Source organism: Cololabis saira, chromosome 5 (genome assembly GCF_033807715.1).
Source record: "Cololabis saira isolate AMF1-May2022 chromosome 5, fColSai1.1, whole genome shotgun sequence".
NCBI classification, from domain to species: Eukaryota; Metazoa; Chordata; class Actinopteri; order Beloniformes; family Belonidae; genus Cololabis; species Cololabis saira.
This window is the reverse complement of record NC_084591.1, coordinates 38290626-38306099: the sequence shown is the minus strand read 5'-3', so window position 1 is coordinate 38306099 and position 15474 is coordinate 38290626. Positions and strand designations below refer to the sequence as shown.

The following is a 15474-nucleotide window of genomic DNA, read 5'->3' as shown; positions in this document are numbered from 1 at the left end:
ATATATGTGTGTGTAAGTATGTGTCCACTAGGGCATATATGTTTTTATATATATGTAATAATCAGATGTTCACAGAGCATCATAAGTTACAAAAGAAACATTGGGATTTGGTTTGATTCACAGCATTAAATTAGTGTTTGAACAAGCCAAAAAAAAGTGATTTCAACCTGTTAGTTCAAACTATACTCGAGTTTCAGCACTGCATGAAATATAATCAAGGAAAGTCTATAAGCAAAATATATCTTATGCTTTTTAGATCAGCTTGTATTGAAGAATCCTGGGTGAAAATGAAATAAAGCTCTGGTGATTCATTTGAAAATTGTGTAGGGTAGGTTTTTATGTTATTTCACTCACTTTGCTGTATCTCTCTCCCATCAGGTTGCCAATCTTCTCAGGCTCTTCCAGATTCCTCAGATAAGCTATGCTTCAACGAGTGCCAAGCTCAGTGATAAGACACGCTACGATTACTTTGCCCGCACTGTACCCCCTGACTTCTACCAGGCCAAAGCCATGGCTGAGATCCTCCGGTTCTTCAACTGGACGTATGTGTCCACTGTGGCATCCGAGGGTGATTATGGTGAAACTGGCATTGAAGCTTTTGAACAAGAAGCACGCATGAGGAACATCTGTATTGCCACTTCAGAGAAGGTAAGGGATGGCTGAGAATTAATTACTACCTGTGTATTTTTTTTCCAGCCTGTGGTAGATTTATCATGAATAAATGACAAAATCATGACAAAAAAAAAAGAAAAAAATAACTTTATTCTTGAGTGTCACTCTGATGTATCACCTAATGTTGCAGCTCTAACAAAGAACAAGCTGCTAAATTTGTGAGCTTATAAAAGTTTGTCTTTATGGCTTATCTCGTCTTATACTGAAATGGGGTTTAATATTACAGTGGTGTTATCAGTTGTGAGCCAGAAAATGAAAGCTTATCTCCAAGAACCAATTCTGGGTGATTTCACAGACACATTTTTCATCCCATTTGCTACTGTGGGGCATGTAGGTAGGAGACTGTAAAGCACTTTTTTTCTTTTGCTTTTTTCCTGCACTAAATTTTTCATGATAGTAAAAAAAAAAAAAAAAAAAAAAAAAAAAAAAAAAAAAAACAAACAAACAAAGAGCTTGTATTAGAGTAGAAGTAGTATTTAAATCTCATATTCCTCTTTTTGTCCAGGTGGGGCGTTCTAATGCCAAGAAGTCCTACGAATCCGTGATCCGGCAGCTTCTCCAGAAGCCAAATGCCCACGTGGCTGTCCTTTTCTTGCGTAGCGATGATGCCAGAGAGCTGCTGGCAGCTGCCGCCAGACTTAATACCTCCTTCATTTGGGTGGCCAGCGATGGCTGGGGTGCACAAGAAAGCATTGTCAAGGGAAATGAAGTCACCGCTGAAGGAGCTATTACACTTGAACTTGCAGCAAACCCCATACCAGCATTCAACCAGTACTTCCTGGGTCTGAACCCTGTCAATAATCCTCGGAACCCCTGGTACAAAGAGTTCTGGGAGCAGCGGTTTCAGTGCTCCTTGGGAGGAGGAGGAGGTATGGGATTGGAAGGGACACCTCTGCCACCATGTGACAAGAACTTGTCGATGGACAAGGGTAACTTTGAACCAGAGTCCAAGATTATGTTTGTGGTGAATGCAGTGTATGCCATGGCTCATGCACTCCATAATATGCAACGGAGCCTGTGCTTCAACACCAGCAAGCTTTGTGACAGCATGAAGCCCTTGGATGGGCGCAGGCTCTACAGGGATTACATACTCAATGTCAGCTTCACAGGTAAGAAACCAAAAGCGTGGCAACCAAAGTGAAGAATCATAGATAAAGCACTGAAAGTGGATACAAAGTTGAAAGAAGTGAGTGAGAGGAAGGGCTAAAGATAACAAGAAATGAACAGGAATGCTAATGCTTTTCCTGCTTGACAGTCCACTAATGAACATATGGCTGTTGTTCTTCCCCTAAAACACGGAACATAAAAAGTACTGAAACAAATCTGCTTAATTGCTATGTATTGTCAGAGCCAGCTTGCCATTGACACCTATTACCCATGTGTAATTGATGCGACACTACAAAGTTGCTTTGAGGAGCAAGAGCTGTAGTTAATCCGTCAGCCATATTCTTCTCCCTTGCACTAATGAGATTGTGTGTGTTATAATAGCTCCTATAGCAGCCTGCCTGTCTGTCTGTCAGTCTCTGAAGAGTAAGGAGAGAGGAGACGCAGGATTGGCTTGACTGACACATGGTGTACAAAGGAAGCGTTAAAAATAAACTCCTGTGTCTCAGGAACTGACACAGGTTTAAAGGTGCTTATTCCTCCACCAACCGTGACCGGGAGCAGACTTCCAAACAGCCAGAGAAACAACATTAAGGCAGTGGCTTTGGTTTAGGACACTGGGGGGGAGTGAGCAAGAGGAAGAGAAGGAGGATGAGGAGCATTTAGAGTATTAATTAATTGCCTTCGGCCAGTATGGCATCTAGAAAGTTCTGAAATGGAATATGATTTGGAGATTTGGGAAGGGGAAAAAGTGTGACTTCCCTCTGCATCTGTGGCTTATCTTCTCTCCCTTTCATTGCCTTTTAGCCCCTTCTGTTCACCACCATTATGTCCATGAGACATATGTCCTCATTCAGAGAATTCATATTGATAAGAATTCGATGACAACACAGTCGAACCTACGAATATGCCAGCATTTCTTTTCAGTTGTAGGTTAACCTTCAATGACTCTGTTACTGTTGTAAATATTCATCTTTCCATCTACAGTATGTGAGGTAGAAGCTGAGGGGAGTTGAGGTTGAATGTTGGGTATAAATACTGCAGCATCACCATCCGCAATGCTCTCAGTCTGAACTGGAAAACCGACACTCTTCAGCACTATCTCGCTCTCTTTTACACACATCCATGTTCATTGCATAGTTTTTACAGTTCATCAAAGTTTAATCCCTCTCCGTGCTTCCAGATATGCTGAGGTACAAGCTACTCTCGTTAACTTTACATTTGCAATACAGCAGACACTGTCTTTAGCTGTGATTAGGCTGTTATGTTGCATTTTACTGACAGTGTGATGCACTGAGGCAGTATGTTGTGTGGTTTGGAGAGCGTTTTCATATGCAGCTCTCTTCATCTAGTCTCATCCCGCTAGTTGCTATGGTAATGAAGCCGATACCATTGCCAATTGTTGAGGTGATCTGGTAGATCACGGGAACGGTTTCATATTAACCAAAAGTAGACGAGGGGACATACTTGTGTATTGTTGCAAGTCCTTGGTAGATTCTCCAAACACAAAACGCATAGGTACACAAGAGAGGTACGTACAGAAAAATTGTGCAAAACAGTCAGCTTTTTCTTTGCTTTTTTTCTTTCTTTTTTTTTTTTTTTCAAAGAGGCTCTCTTCACTAGCAGCATGAAATTGCAGACACCCCCAACCCACACACATCTCAGAGCCATCATTCAACTCCCACCCACCCACCTCACCGATCTGCGGCAAACAGATCAGTATATACACACATGGATGCAGTCTTCTGTTCAAACAGTGGTGATAGATGTGATACTACCCCCCCCCCCCCCCCCACACACACACACACACACTCTGTGTTTATGCGTGCGTGCGTGCGTGCGTGCGTGCGTGCGTGCGTGCGTGCGTGCGTGCGTGCGTGCGTGCGTGCGTGCGTGCGTGCGTGCGTGCGTGCGTGCGTGCGTGCGTGCGTGCGTGCGTGCGTGCGTGCGTGCGTGCGTGCGTGCGTGCGTTATGTCTGTGTTAGCAGAGGCGGTGTGCCTTCAGGGCCATATTGAGCACAGAGCTTACTGCAATGTTTAGATGCTAGAAAACAACCTTCACTCATTCTCTGCCTTGTTTTCATTTCACTCTCTTCCTCTGTCTCTGTCTTTGTCTGCTTTTTTTGTCGGCCTTTCTCTAGCTCCTCATCCCTCTGTTTTCCTACATCTCTCCATCTCTTCCCTTTTTCTCACCCAGAAAGTGTCCTCCTCTCTCTACATTCTAAAAAACAGCACATCCCACTCAGACTTCACAAGGTTGCTCTGCTGCCTCCTCTGCCTTTCTGCCCTGGTCTGTTCACTTTGCTCATCCGTCCGTCCATCCATCCTTCACCTATTCTCTATTGATTCCAAAAGGCTTTCCTCCATCCACTTATATCTTGGCTGGCATGACATTACTTTCTTGTGTTCCCCTTCTGTTATCATTTCTCTTTTTCACTTGTATTCTTCTGCCTCTTCTCCCTTGTCACTTCCCTCCTTTCATTGCCCTTATCTTGTCTCTCAGCTCATCCACCGTCCCAGTGCCTTCTCTTTTTGGTCTGACGTTTCTTTCTTTGTCCCATCTACCTCAGCTACCATTCTTTCAGTGGAGCCGAAGCTCTCAGCTGCTCCCCTCCTGTATTCCCTCTGAAATTCAGGATTTCCCTTTCTCCATCCTATCTGTGCTCTAGTATCCCCTTGTGGCCTGTTGGTCTTTGACCCTCTGAGTGCCTCCATCCTTCAGGAGTGAGTCTGCAGGGAGAACAAATAAAGTGAACTCTCATATGTATATGAGGGATGGACCTCTGTGTGTCTTTAGTCACACAAACAAAGCAGGAGTCAATACTTTTCTGCACGTCGGTATATTTAAATTACTTATTCCTACTTATTCTTCTCAAGCCCCTTTGCCTGCTCTCTGTCTCCCTGCCTTTAATACCCACAATTCCCCTTGGGCCTTTCTGTAGCCCGACATGGCTGAGGACATAATTAATTTCTCAGCTTCTGAATGAAAAGACTGTTTTCAACATGCTTCTAATTAAGCTAGAATAATAAGGTGTTTCTCAAGTTTGTTGAAATAGTTAAGTGCCTCAACAAAAAATACACTTCTGGTTTGGCGGCAGATTATCTCAACTAACGCCGTTTGCTTTTTTTCTGTTTTAGCTTTATTTATAAATTTTTGATATTCTGTGGGAATAATTTTCAGTTGACAAAGAATTTCCCATTAGTCTTTTCTGTTGTCTTGTATGATTTTATTTAACCCTGTGAGAGTCCAGTTTATTTTAGCTCCGTGGTACGCAGGACTCGGTGAAAAGGTTGCTGGGAAAGCATGGTCCACTTCTACATCCTGGCAACACATTGTGGCATGTCAAATAAAAGTCAGAGCAGAAAAATAGTTTTGTATGCGCTAAGACCAGTGACATGCAGTGAGTTTCATGGTTGGTGAGGCACTGACTCCTTTAGAGTCAGATTTACAACTATATAAACCCAAAAGGGTAGCTTATTCAATTGGCTACTGGTTATTTCATGTGTCATCAGCATTCTTCACACAAACACACAGACACACATACATACACACACACGAGGTACGTATATACGTAAAGATAAGAAAAAAACGTTAGAATTACAGCAGCGAAAGAAAGTGGATAGAGGGCATTTGCTCTGCACCTTCTGTGTGTTGGCCGTCGCAATTCTACAATTCATACAACACAAATGAGAGTTTGTACAGAGTGTACACTGTTTGTACACCATAGAGTGGTGTACAAAAACACAGATTTAAATTTTGACCTTTAGTGAAATATTCAGTTGTTTTTAAAAAGCTTTTAATTCTGATACTTTAATCAATTTAATTTTTTTTTTTTTTCATGCTTTTCATTGAGCAAAGAATATTTTATTTAACTCCTTCCCCCAGCAGCTGGATGCACCAGTTCATGTGTGGAAAAAGTTACTCAAGTGCTGTCAGGGTATTTTCTTTCAACTGTTTCTCAGACAAGAAGCCCTAAAGCCAATGTGTCAAAAACTCCAAGTACGTTTTATCAACAAAAGTATTTGATTTATAACAACTTAAAAATACATATGCAACAAATGATGGCGCCACCAACACAAGCAACACCCGCAACAAAATGCAACAGAACGCAAGATCAATTTTCGCCAACCGTAGTGGGTATCATATGAAACTGCAAATGATACACTTTTTTTATAAGATTGAAATGAAAACTGTTTGTGGTCTTACCTTTATTTGTAGATGAAGTCCATGCCGTCCTGAATCTGTTTTATTCCGTTTGAAAAGAGCAGGTTACCTTCTGTCCCGCAGTTTGAAGCAAACCTTTTAGCTCCGGCGTTGGTCTTCCGTTCTTAATCACTTCCCGTTTTGACTGAAAGTCCAGTTGTGAGAAATTTTTACGTTTAAATATATAATCGTCTTCGTATGCCCCCTTCAGTGCGAGTATTGTCTGCCTCACCCTGTGCCTTTTCACTGCGGTTTTATGTTCCATCAGCAAAACTAAATATGTCACTTAAAAAAACTAAACTTTAATGGTTACAGACATTAGCAAGACTGTAGAAAATCTCGGTTTATAAATGTATCTGCATTATATAACATTATATTGGCGACATGCAGAGATACGGCAACAGGCTCGCGCCAATTGCATGTATCAACACAGTTTGTGATGGATTGCGCATTCAGAGGTGAGGCTCGACTCGTTGCTGCCGCACCTCACGTTTTAGCCATGTATTTGAACAGGAAATATGCAAATTCAGCGATGTTGACTATAGAAATGTTCAAAATGAATCATACATAAAGATCAGTGGACAAATATTAATATTAATTTTATGTTATCATTATTATTCTTTTTACTCATGATGACAGGTGAGGCTCTGCCTCACCTGCCTCCCCTGACCGCACGTCCTTGGCTAAGACGTTGCAGTAAAGTTAGGAAGGAGTCTCCACACTTACGTCTTGAATTGGTTTAGTAAGTCAACATCAAATTATCTACAAATATGTTGCAGAGAGGTACAAGATGGTCATTCTTCAGCTGTAGACCAGTTATTACATATTCTTCAAATGACATTAATTTGCGCCTAGTGTCATGATGTTGCATAATCACTGCATTTATTTCCCTTCACCTGTATACAAACACCAGGATGATACCAAAGAAAATGTTAATATCTCTATATTCATGTCACTAATCACTATCTGTGCCTTCTTCTTCTGGAGTGTCTTAAAGCGACACTACGTAACTTTTCCACCTTAATATCATATGTCCAGAGTCATTGTGATGGTACATCAACTTCCAACAGGTTTAATGACACCTCTGTCATGGTCTGAGGAGTCTGTATCGCCTTCACTGGCACTATGTAACTTTGAGGAGCATGGTAGGAACCCTGCCACACTAAAAAACTACAAATCGTTACGACTTTGACTGCTTTACGGCATACGTCACTTCCCCCTCCTTCCCGATTCGCAGTCTAGACGAAAATGGGCGGGGCTTGGAGCGCAGAGCTCAGCAGAAGCTGTTGCTGCGTTGTGGCTGCAGCAGCTCCACACAACAGACGTGGGGAAAAGATCCTAATGGTTTAACTTTTCAACGGTTTCCTGCTCGGAGGCAGAACCACGGAGGCCAAGTATCTGATACAACAAAGTAAAAGAGTGAAAGAGTCGTCGGCTTGCTTTGGATCGCGGCTGTAACGACCAAACACCGGCTTCCACACAGTAAAGCCTGAATTATGGTTCTGCGTTAAATCGACGCAGACCTACAGCGTAGTGTACGTGGCGACGCGCAACGTACGGTGCGTGTCGCCGCGTACCCTACGCCGTAGGCTCTGCGTCGATTTAACGCAGAACCATAAACAGCCTTAAACCACAAACAGTCACACAGACCGGGTCGGATCAAAACACGGGTTTTATTCCCCACTTCGCCAGCTAAACGCAGTTGCTGGCCAGCTCTCTGCGGTGCAATTAACCCCAATCTTCAGATAAAACTAGTTTGTTGAGGAAAAAATATTAACTCTTATTTGTAGCTGCAGAGGAAAAAAATAATCTCACGAGGAAAACAAAAATATTGCTCAAACCTCGGAGCCTCTTCACCATAATATAGCGGTCAAAAAAAAGAAAAGAGAAGTAAGAGGGATACAAAACATGTACTGTATGTTGTACTATTATACACATTTATTGAAACACATGGGTCTTCAGTAGGGATTAATTATTATTATAATTAATAATAATTAATTTTTTTTAATATTATTATTATTATTATTATAATAATTAATAATCATTATTTTCTCCATATACCGCTCCCTGGCTTCCTTGTTTAAGGTATCCCGGTAAATTCCAGTTCCTTTCCAGCAGTTTAACATCTTTTTTTTTGCGTTCTGTCTGTTCACTTGGTGAAACAGAAAAGTGTCCCGTCTCCTCTCATCAAAACAAATGCAGCGCCGGGACAGGAGTTTTCCGGCAGTACGCGCTGGTGCTCATGGGAAACGTAGTGTTCTTTCTGGTAAAACAATACCGCTTTTGTCCAAAAGATGCCGCCAAACTCAGAAAAGCTGAAAGTTACGTTGTGCTGCTTTAATTGTGCCTAACTGTAATTGACCAATGACATATCAAAGAACCTAGGTTGAAAAGCATCAGCATTTTCAGCTAAATGGCAAAGGAGAAGTAGTCTGAGGAGGCAAAATTTACGGAAAAATGTACTGTTGACATTGTAGAATACCTTCAGTTCCCAGTGTCTTTAGCTCCGAATCAGCTAAATCAGCCCCTGATAGGAAACTGCAATCGTGTTCACCTTCAAGCTCAACTGCTGGTTAAATGTTGCAGTTTAGATTACGCTGTGTTAAACTCCTGCAGCTAAACTGCCTTAGATCTTGGAAAATTGAAACGATCACAAATAATGAAAGCATTAAAGCACTGATTTGAAACTTTAAAACATATTTTGAAACAATGGTTTCATTCAAGGATTTCTTGGTTAAATCCTAAACAAATAGTGCTTTTTTTCCCTGTTAACCACTTCACGTGCTTTCACAAAACACCTTTTCATTCACATATAATTTTCTAGTCGAAGCAGGCTTTTTTTGTCACATCATACACATAATGACGAATAGGACCAGAGAGTGAACTCTGTCCTTCCCAATGGGTGACAACTTGCTCTACCCTCTTAACCGCAGTTTATGTCACTATCCAATCATCCTCCAACTCCCCTTTATGTCTATTGAGTGAGCTGGTGTTAAATTCTGATCACAAGTGCACAGCTTCAAGTACAGGTACCAACACTGCCAAGACAAGTTTAACGATACATTGAGATATGATCACTCAAACCACATTTGAAGGTATTCTTCAACATTGATTTTTTTTTTTTTTTTTGGTACTAGGTCAGGAGAGTTTATAAAAAGCATAACATGTATTTCTATGATTGATTGATAGCCAGATCAGCCGATGGCAAGCCACTGTCACTTCGCAATCATCATGCTACTAAGCTTTCCAAAGCAAACAGCAATTTACAGTATATTAACCCAGCATCAGCAAAACGCAGCGGTACTTATTTATTTTGCATCAAGTGAACACGTGAAACGGCATATTCAGCTGTGAACATCTGCTGGCAGCTCTGGAGATATTTCTGTGGGGCTCGGCTGAAGGAGCTGGTAACCACAGCTAACTTTGATTGACTTGGGGTGGGCGTGTCCCTATTGGCTTCCCAGGCAGTACAACTGTGCACAGTATGAAGAAACAACTGCTCGTCAGAAACCAATGTCGTGACTAATGCTTCATTCATTGATTTTACAGTTTTCCAGATCACATAGGCATGGACAACCAGGTTTGTGCAAGCCCTACTCAGACCCATAGAGATTGTACTGAAGCACTGGAGACGTGAAAACAACTGATCATATGTGAGAGTTGATGTGGGAGATCTTGGGCGATTTTAAAACCAGGCTGAAGTCACCTCAGAAGGGGCGGGACTATTGGTGGCACAGCTTTATACTGATTGGACAATAACAAAAAGCGATAAAGTCTCAAATCAGTTACGATGACTGTAACAGACCATCAGAGGTGGACAGAGTACTCGACCCCAGTACTTGAGTAAGAGTACAAATACTACTGGTCAAAATTTACTCCGTTACAAGTAAAAGTAGCTCAGTCAAAATATTACTTGAGTAAGAGTAGAAAAGTACTTGCTTTTAAAGGTAATTAAGTATCCAAAAGTAAATGCTTTTAATTTTACTTTAAGTAAAAGTAGGAGTAAGAGTAAATTTCTTATTTTCCACATCAGCCACCATCAGAGGCTTGACGTATTTCCGCTTTACGTACATCCCAGTGGAGAGCGTGCACTGTGATAGGTCTCCTCCTTTGACAAAAACCGCTTGTGTCCAATAGGATTTTAGGGAAGAATAAAAAAGAGCAGACCTGAAAGTAACGAGTACTTTTCAGCTTTCCTAGAAATTTACTCGAGTAAAAGTACAAATATTTGTCTTGGAAATGTATTCAAGTAAGAGTAATAAGTACCAAAGAAATCTAATACTCAAGTAAAGTACAAATCCTCTGGATATGTACTTAAGTACAGTACTCAAGTAAATTTACTCCGTTACTGTCCACCACTGTAGACCATGACTGTATGAATGAATGAGTGAATGAATGTTTTGCTAGTGGTGGTTCATCGCCTGATCACTCTTATGAACAAACCACCTCTGCTCAGGAAAGATTTTCACTGGTAATTGTTTACTGGGTGCCTGGATGCGATGTGTTGTTATTATATGAAATCAAGTTGTACTGAGGTGACAGCCATGAACATATTGTACTGTACATAATAATGTTTTCATGAAAATGTAACATTGTGATTAATTGTGGTGATTAAAAGAAAGAATGGTGCCCATTAGTCAGTCTTACACAACCTGTCTCTGGTCTCTGCTGAGTGGAGTGTTGGTGCCTTTCACTGGCTCTAACTTGCACCCTCAGACACTTTCTTGATAATCCTTTCTGTCATGTCAGCACCGTTTCTTATGTTGGCTGTAGGTAAGAATTGCCACTTCAAGCAGTCCGTTTGCTCTGTGAGTTTGATCTGTTTGAGGAAAGTCAAGGACAAAACAGTGTAGCCAGATGGGCCAGCAGTCTAATAGGGTGCTATTATCGCGTTAGTCTGTATCACATGTAATTGCCATACACAGCTAATTAGGCTTCTGCACACATGTAAGGTCCTAGTAAAGCGCAGTTGTGATAATTAGCTTGTGGCAAACTTTCTACAAGTGTGTATGGGTGCCTTTACAGAATAAAGCTTGGATCGTCTTCTGCTGTGTGTTATTAGCAGACTTTATTATCTTGCGGCTTGCATTAATGTGGATTCATATCTCTTCTTCGTCTCAGGATATTATCGGGGCATTCTCATTGAAACAGTTTTAATTTAGCTGTCACTTAAACATTTAGCCTCAATATCCAAAGAATATTTGACACTTTGGATTTCCTGTGACTGTTGGTGGGGAGCAGGGAAAAGAAGGAGGGTTCTGCTGCCTGTGTGATTTATGGATTTCATAAACCCTTACCCCCTCTGCTGCCGTCTGACATGCCATTCTTCTCCGAGCACGCTGAGCTTTCACAACAAAAGGACAGCTTTAGCCCTTGTCAGTGATGCTTGCGCTTACATACACACATTCTCACACACACACACATATAAACTGGTCAAAGCTCTGGTTCTGTCAACACAGCCCTCAGAGCAGTACCTTAGCCATCACGCCATAAACTAAACCCTAATGGAGCTCCCACATGTATCCACGTACACATCCTCACAGACGAGCATACGCTTGATTCATTCTACCGAGGTAAAACTGTATGTATAGAGAATGAATTGTCTTGCTAAATGTTGAAAGTGATGCTTTCTAAAAACCATTATACTTTACGCCATCATAGACACATCATTGTTTGACAGGCAGCGGTGTGTTATACACAGCTCTGTGTCAGCAGCACAAAGTTGATAGCTCTTCTGTTGAGAAAGATGTGGCACTGAGGGATAGACATATACTTTGTCTCGGTCAAAAGGACCAAGTGTCCACATTATCAGGTCCAATCTTTTCTGCAACCCATCAAGGTGTTCCTTTTCCCCTCGTCCATAGTCATTTTGTCCTTGTTTTTGTGTCTTTTTTTATGGTTTCTGCATCGTGCCAGTTTTACAATCTCATCTGTTCCCACATCCTCAGGGTTGATGGTAATCCTTTCATAACAGCGTGTCTACAAACCAATTTGGCAGTTTCAGCAGTGTGCTTCCCTCACAGAGGAGACCCAGAGGCTAGTTCTATGAATGTGGAGGTACTTTACGTGGCCCAGGGATTCAATCCTGTGCCTTCATGACCATATGTTTATATTGGTAGTTTGTTAATGATGCATTTGGCAATAAGCTTTCAGTTTGGAGTTTAAGCCAGCCATTTTACCAACATATGACCTTAGGAAAGGACAGGCCAGTGACACGCATATCACCAAGTAACCAATGCATTTATAGCCTCTTTGGAAATACTGACTGGGCGTTCCCAGTAATGAGGGCATGTTTCTAATGGCCTTCCCCCTCCATTCTGGACATCAAGGCTTAGCTGAGCATGCTTACTGTCCTTGTGCCCAGATCTGCTTTTGAAAATCATAATCAGGGCATCAATGTGATAATTGTTTGTGCTTATCTTTGGTCTCACTCTCTGCTGCCCTTATCACATGTTTGTCACTCCTTTTCTCCTCTCACAAAACAAAACAGGCCCCTTCACTCCGCCAGGAATTGAGACAGCAGTGAAGTTTGATACCCAGGGGGATGGCATGGGCAGATACAACATCTTCAGCTACCAGCACTCTGGGGATCGTTACGGTTATGTGCCAGTAGGTGAATGGATAGAGAGTCTCAGTCTGAACGGCGATCTGATTCGCTGGCCCAGAGAAGTGGTACCCACCTCGCAGTGCAGCGACCCTTGTGAGCGCAATGAGATGAAGAAGATGCAGGCAGGTATGAGAGTGGATTTAGTCATTCTCTTTTGTCATGATGACATACCAAGCAGTAGTTTCTCTTGTTTTTTTTTTTGTTTATTTTTCATGACAAATTATCTTCACCTTACTGTTTCCCAGGTGAATACTGCTGCTGGATATGTACCGCATGTGAACCTCACGAATACCTGGCTGATGAGTTCACCTGTTCACCCTGTGCTCCTGGTCAATGGCCCACTGAGGACCTAACGTCCTGTTATGACCTTCCTGAGGACTATATTATGTGGGAAGACGCGTGGGCAATTGGTCCAATTTCTATTGCCCTTGTTGGGTGAGTGACGTCAGATTTCTCAAGTCAAGGACTCATTTAAAAAACATACTCAGAAGTCAGCAACATATGTAGCTACAGTAATTACATATTTTTGCTCTGTCTGACAAACATTTATTTATTTATTTTATTTATTTATTTATTTGCACAATGACAACAGTAAAGTTTTTTATCATACAAGGACAAATAATTTGTGCAGGAGAGGAAAAGAAGCCCGAAGGGCTTATAAAAAATCCTCCCCCTCAATACAAAATCACCAAAACAAATCAATCGATAGAAAAAGAATAGAAAGGAAAAGAAAAGGTAAAAGAAACAAAGAAAAATACAATAAACACCCAAACAAAAATATCTATGAAATGGCAATTTCATTTTAGTACGAATAGCCTGTTAATTTTGTCTAAATAAAAGATACCCCATTAAGTTGGTCCTAAACATTTTTAGGGATGACGCTAACTTAAGAGATCTATCTAAACAGTTCCAGAGTTGAGGGCCATGGAATTTGATAAAGGATTGGTGACTGCAGGTACGACAAAGAGGTAAATGAAAGTTCTTACCACCTCTAACTGAATAAGAATGAATATCTGATGATAACAGAAAAAAAATATGAAAATTGCCTGGAATGTCTTGTTTGAAATGAATGAACTTAAACATAAACAGGCATGTTTGAAACTTATTAATAGAAAAAATTGATAATAAGGGTGCAGAAGGTGCTTGATGAGAAGAAAATGAAATCATTCTCAAGAATCTTTTCTGAATTAGAAATAATTGGTTGAGGTACGAAGAATAAGAAGCGCCCCAAACAATGTTGCAATACGTCAAGTATGGATAAATTAGACTATAATATAATATCATGAGACAGGACTGATTAACTAAGAAAGAAAATCTTCTAATAATACCATAGGGTTTCATTTGGACCACTTTTAATATGTTTCCATACAGATGTAGACAAATTGGTTGGTACATTTGCAGGTCATTGAGTAATAAACGTAATAATACGTAAACGTAATAAACAATCCCTCAGTCTTCCTGAAAAATGACAAATGTGTAAATAAATATTAGGTTAAGGGTCCTGTCAAGTTTGCCCATGGCTTTTTCATTTGTTTTGTTATGTAACACATCATGGAAGGGCACAGACAAATTTGTTCAGCTCCTTATGTCTATGTTGCTGATAGTAGGTTTAGTTGTTTTAATAATCAGTCTTACGTAACAGAATAAAAGCATTAAGTCCATGACACCTTTTGCCTGTAGTTTAAAAACTGCCCCCCCCCTGTCTGCAGGTTCATTTGCACTGGCCTGGTGTCTTGGGTGTTTATCAGACATAACAACACACCACTGGTGAAAGCATCTGGAAGAGAGTTGTGTTACATCCTTCTCTCTGGAGTCTTTATGTCCTATGCCATGACCTTCCTCTTTTTGGCCAAACCATCTCCTGCCATTTGTGCTCTGCGGCGCCTCGGGTTGGGCACCTCATTTGCCGTGTGCTACTCGGCCCTCCTTACCAAAACCAACAGAATCGCCAGGATTTTCAACGGTGTGAAAGACGGAGCTGGTGCAGTAAGGCCACGCTTCATTAGCCCCTCCTCTCAGGTGAGTGAACGCAGCCTCGTGTCCATTCATCTGCATCAGCCACTTGGATTGATGGACTGACAAATAATGGGTCCTCCTGATGACCCTTCCTTCATCTCTTTCTTTGTTTTACAGGTGTTTATCTGCTTGAGTCTAATCTCTGTCCAGTTAGTGATGGTGTCAGTGTGGCTGCTGCTGGAGGTTCCCGGGACCAGACGCTTCACGTTGCCAGAACGACGACAGACCGTCATCCTCAAGTGCAATGTACGAGACTCCAGCATGCTGCTGTCACTGGGATATGATGTGCTCCTGGTCATCCTGTGTACTGTGTAAGTGTTTCAGAGCTGGTGGACTTGCACCATGGATCTATAATATTAACTGGATGGGACATCAAAAATGGCCGCCCATTCATTTCAATGCATTTTGCTCACGGCGCATACGCAGAAAAAATCTCTTACTTCCGGGTTTACTACCGCGTACACGGGCCCATAGAGCATGCGCAGTTGAGTCACCTCCCATGATGCTCTGGGGCCTCCCATCATGCCCCGGGGCAATGACGCGAATATTAATATAATATGTATTAATATAATATATGAATTAATGTATATTATTACATGTATAGTATTACATATATTATTAATGTATTAATATAATATAATTACATAATATATATTAATATAATACATCCGTGGAATGCACGGACACGGCTGTGACGTCAGCATTGACGTCACGCCCAGAAAGAGACTTTTCTTTGACTTTTCTGGCCGTTATAAAACATTTTTGACGGATATAAAGTCCATGACTTAAAAATATAGAATACAAAGATTAGTAATTGCCGGTGATTACAGCTGGAGGTGTCCTGTGAACAGTTTTAGAGGCTTCTCTTTTA

The 15474-nt window shown here is 41.3% G+C and overlaps 1 protein-coding gene across 2 annotated transcripts in view; it reads left to right on the top strand.

Moving 5' to 3' along the window:
• The window catches only part of grm3 (glutamate receptor, metabotropic 3), a 60196-nt gene that overhangs the window by 34860 nt on the left and 9862 nt on the right, over positions 1 to 15474 (top strand). For both annotated transcript variants that reach the window (XM_061721968.1, XM_061721967.1), the window contains exons 5-10: positions 379 to 648; positions 1178 to 1781; positions 12471 to 12713; positions 12833 to 13022; positions 14297 to 14606; positions 14721 to 14914. In XM_061721968.1, the coding sequence (XP_061577952.1) occupies positions 379 to 648; positions 1178 to 1781; positions 12471 to 12713; positions 12833 to 13022; positions 14297 to 14606; positions 14721 to 14914 (1811 nt within the window). The remainder of the gene's footprint in view (positions 1 to 378; positions 649 to 1177; positions 1782 to 12470; positions 12714 to 12832; positions 13023 to 14296; positions 14607 to 14720; positions 14915 to 15474) is intronic.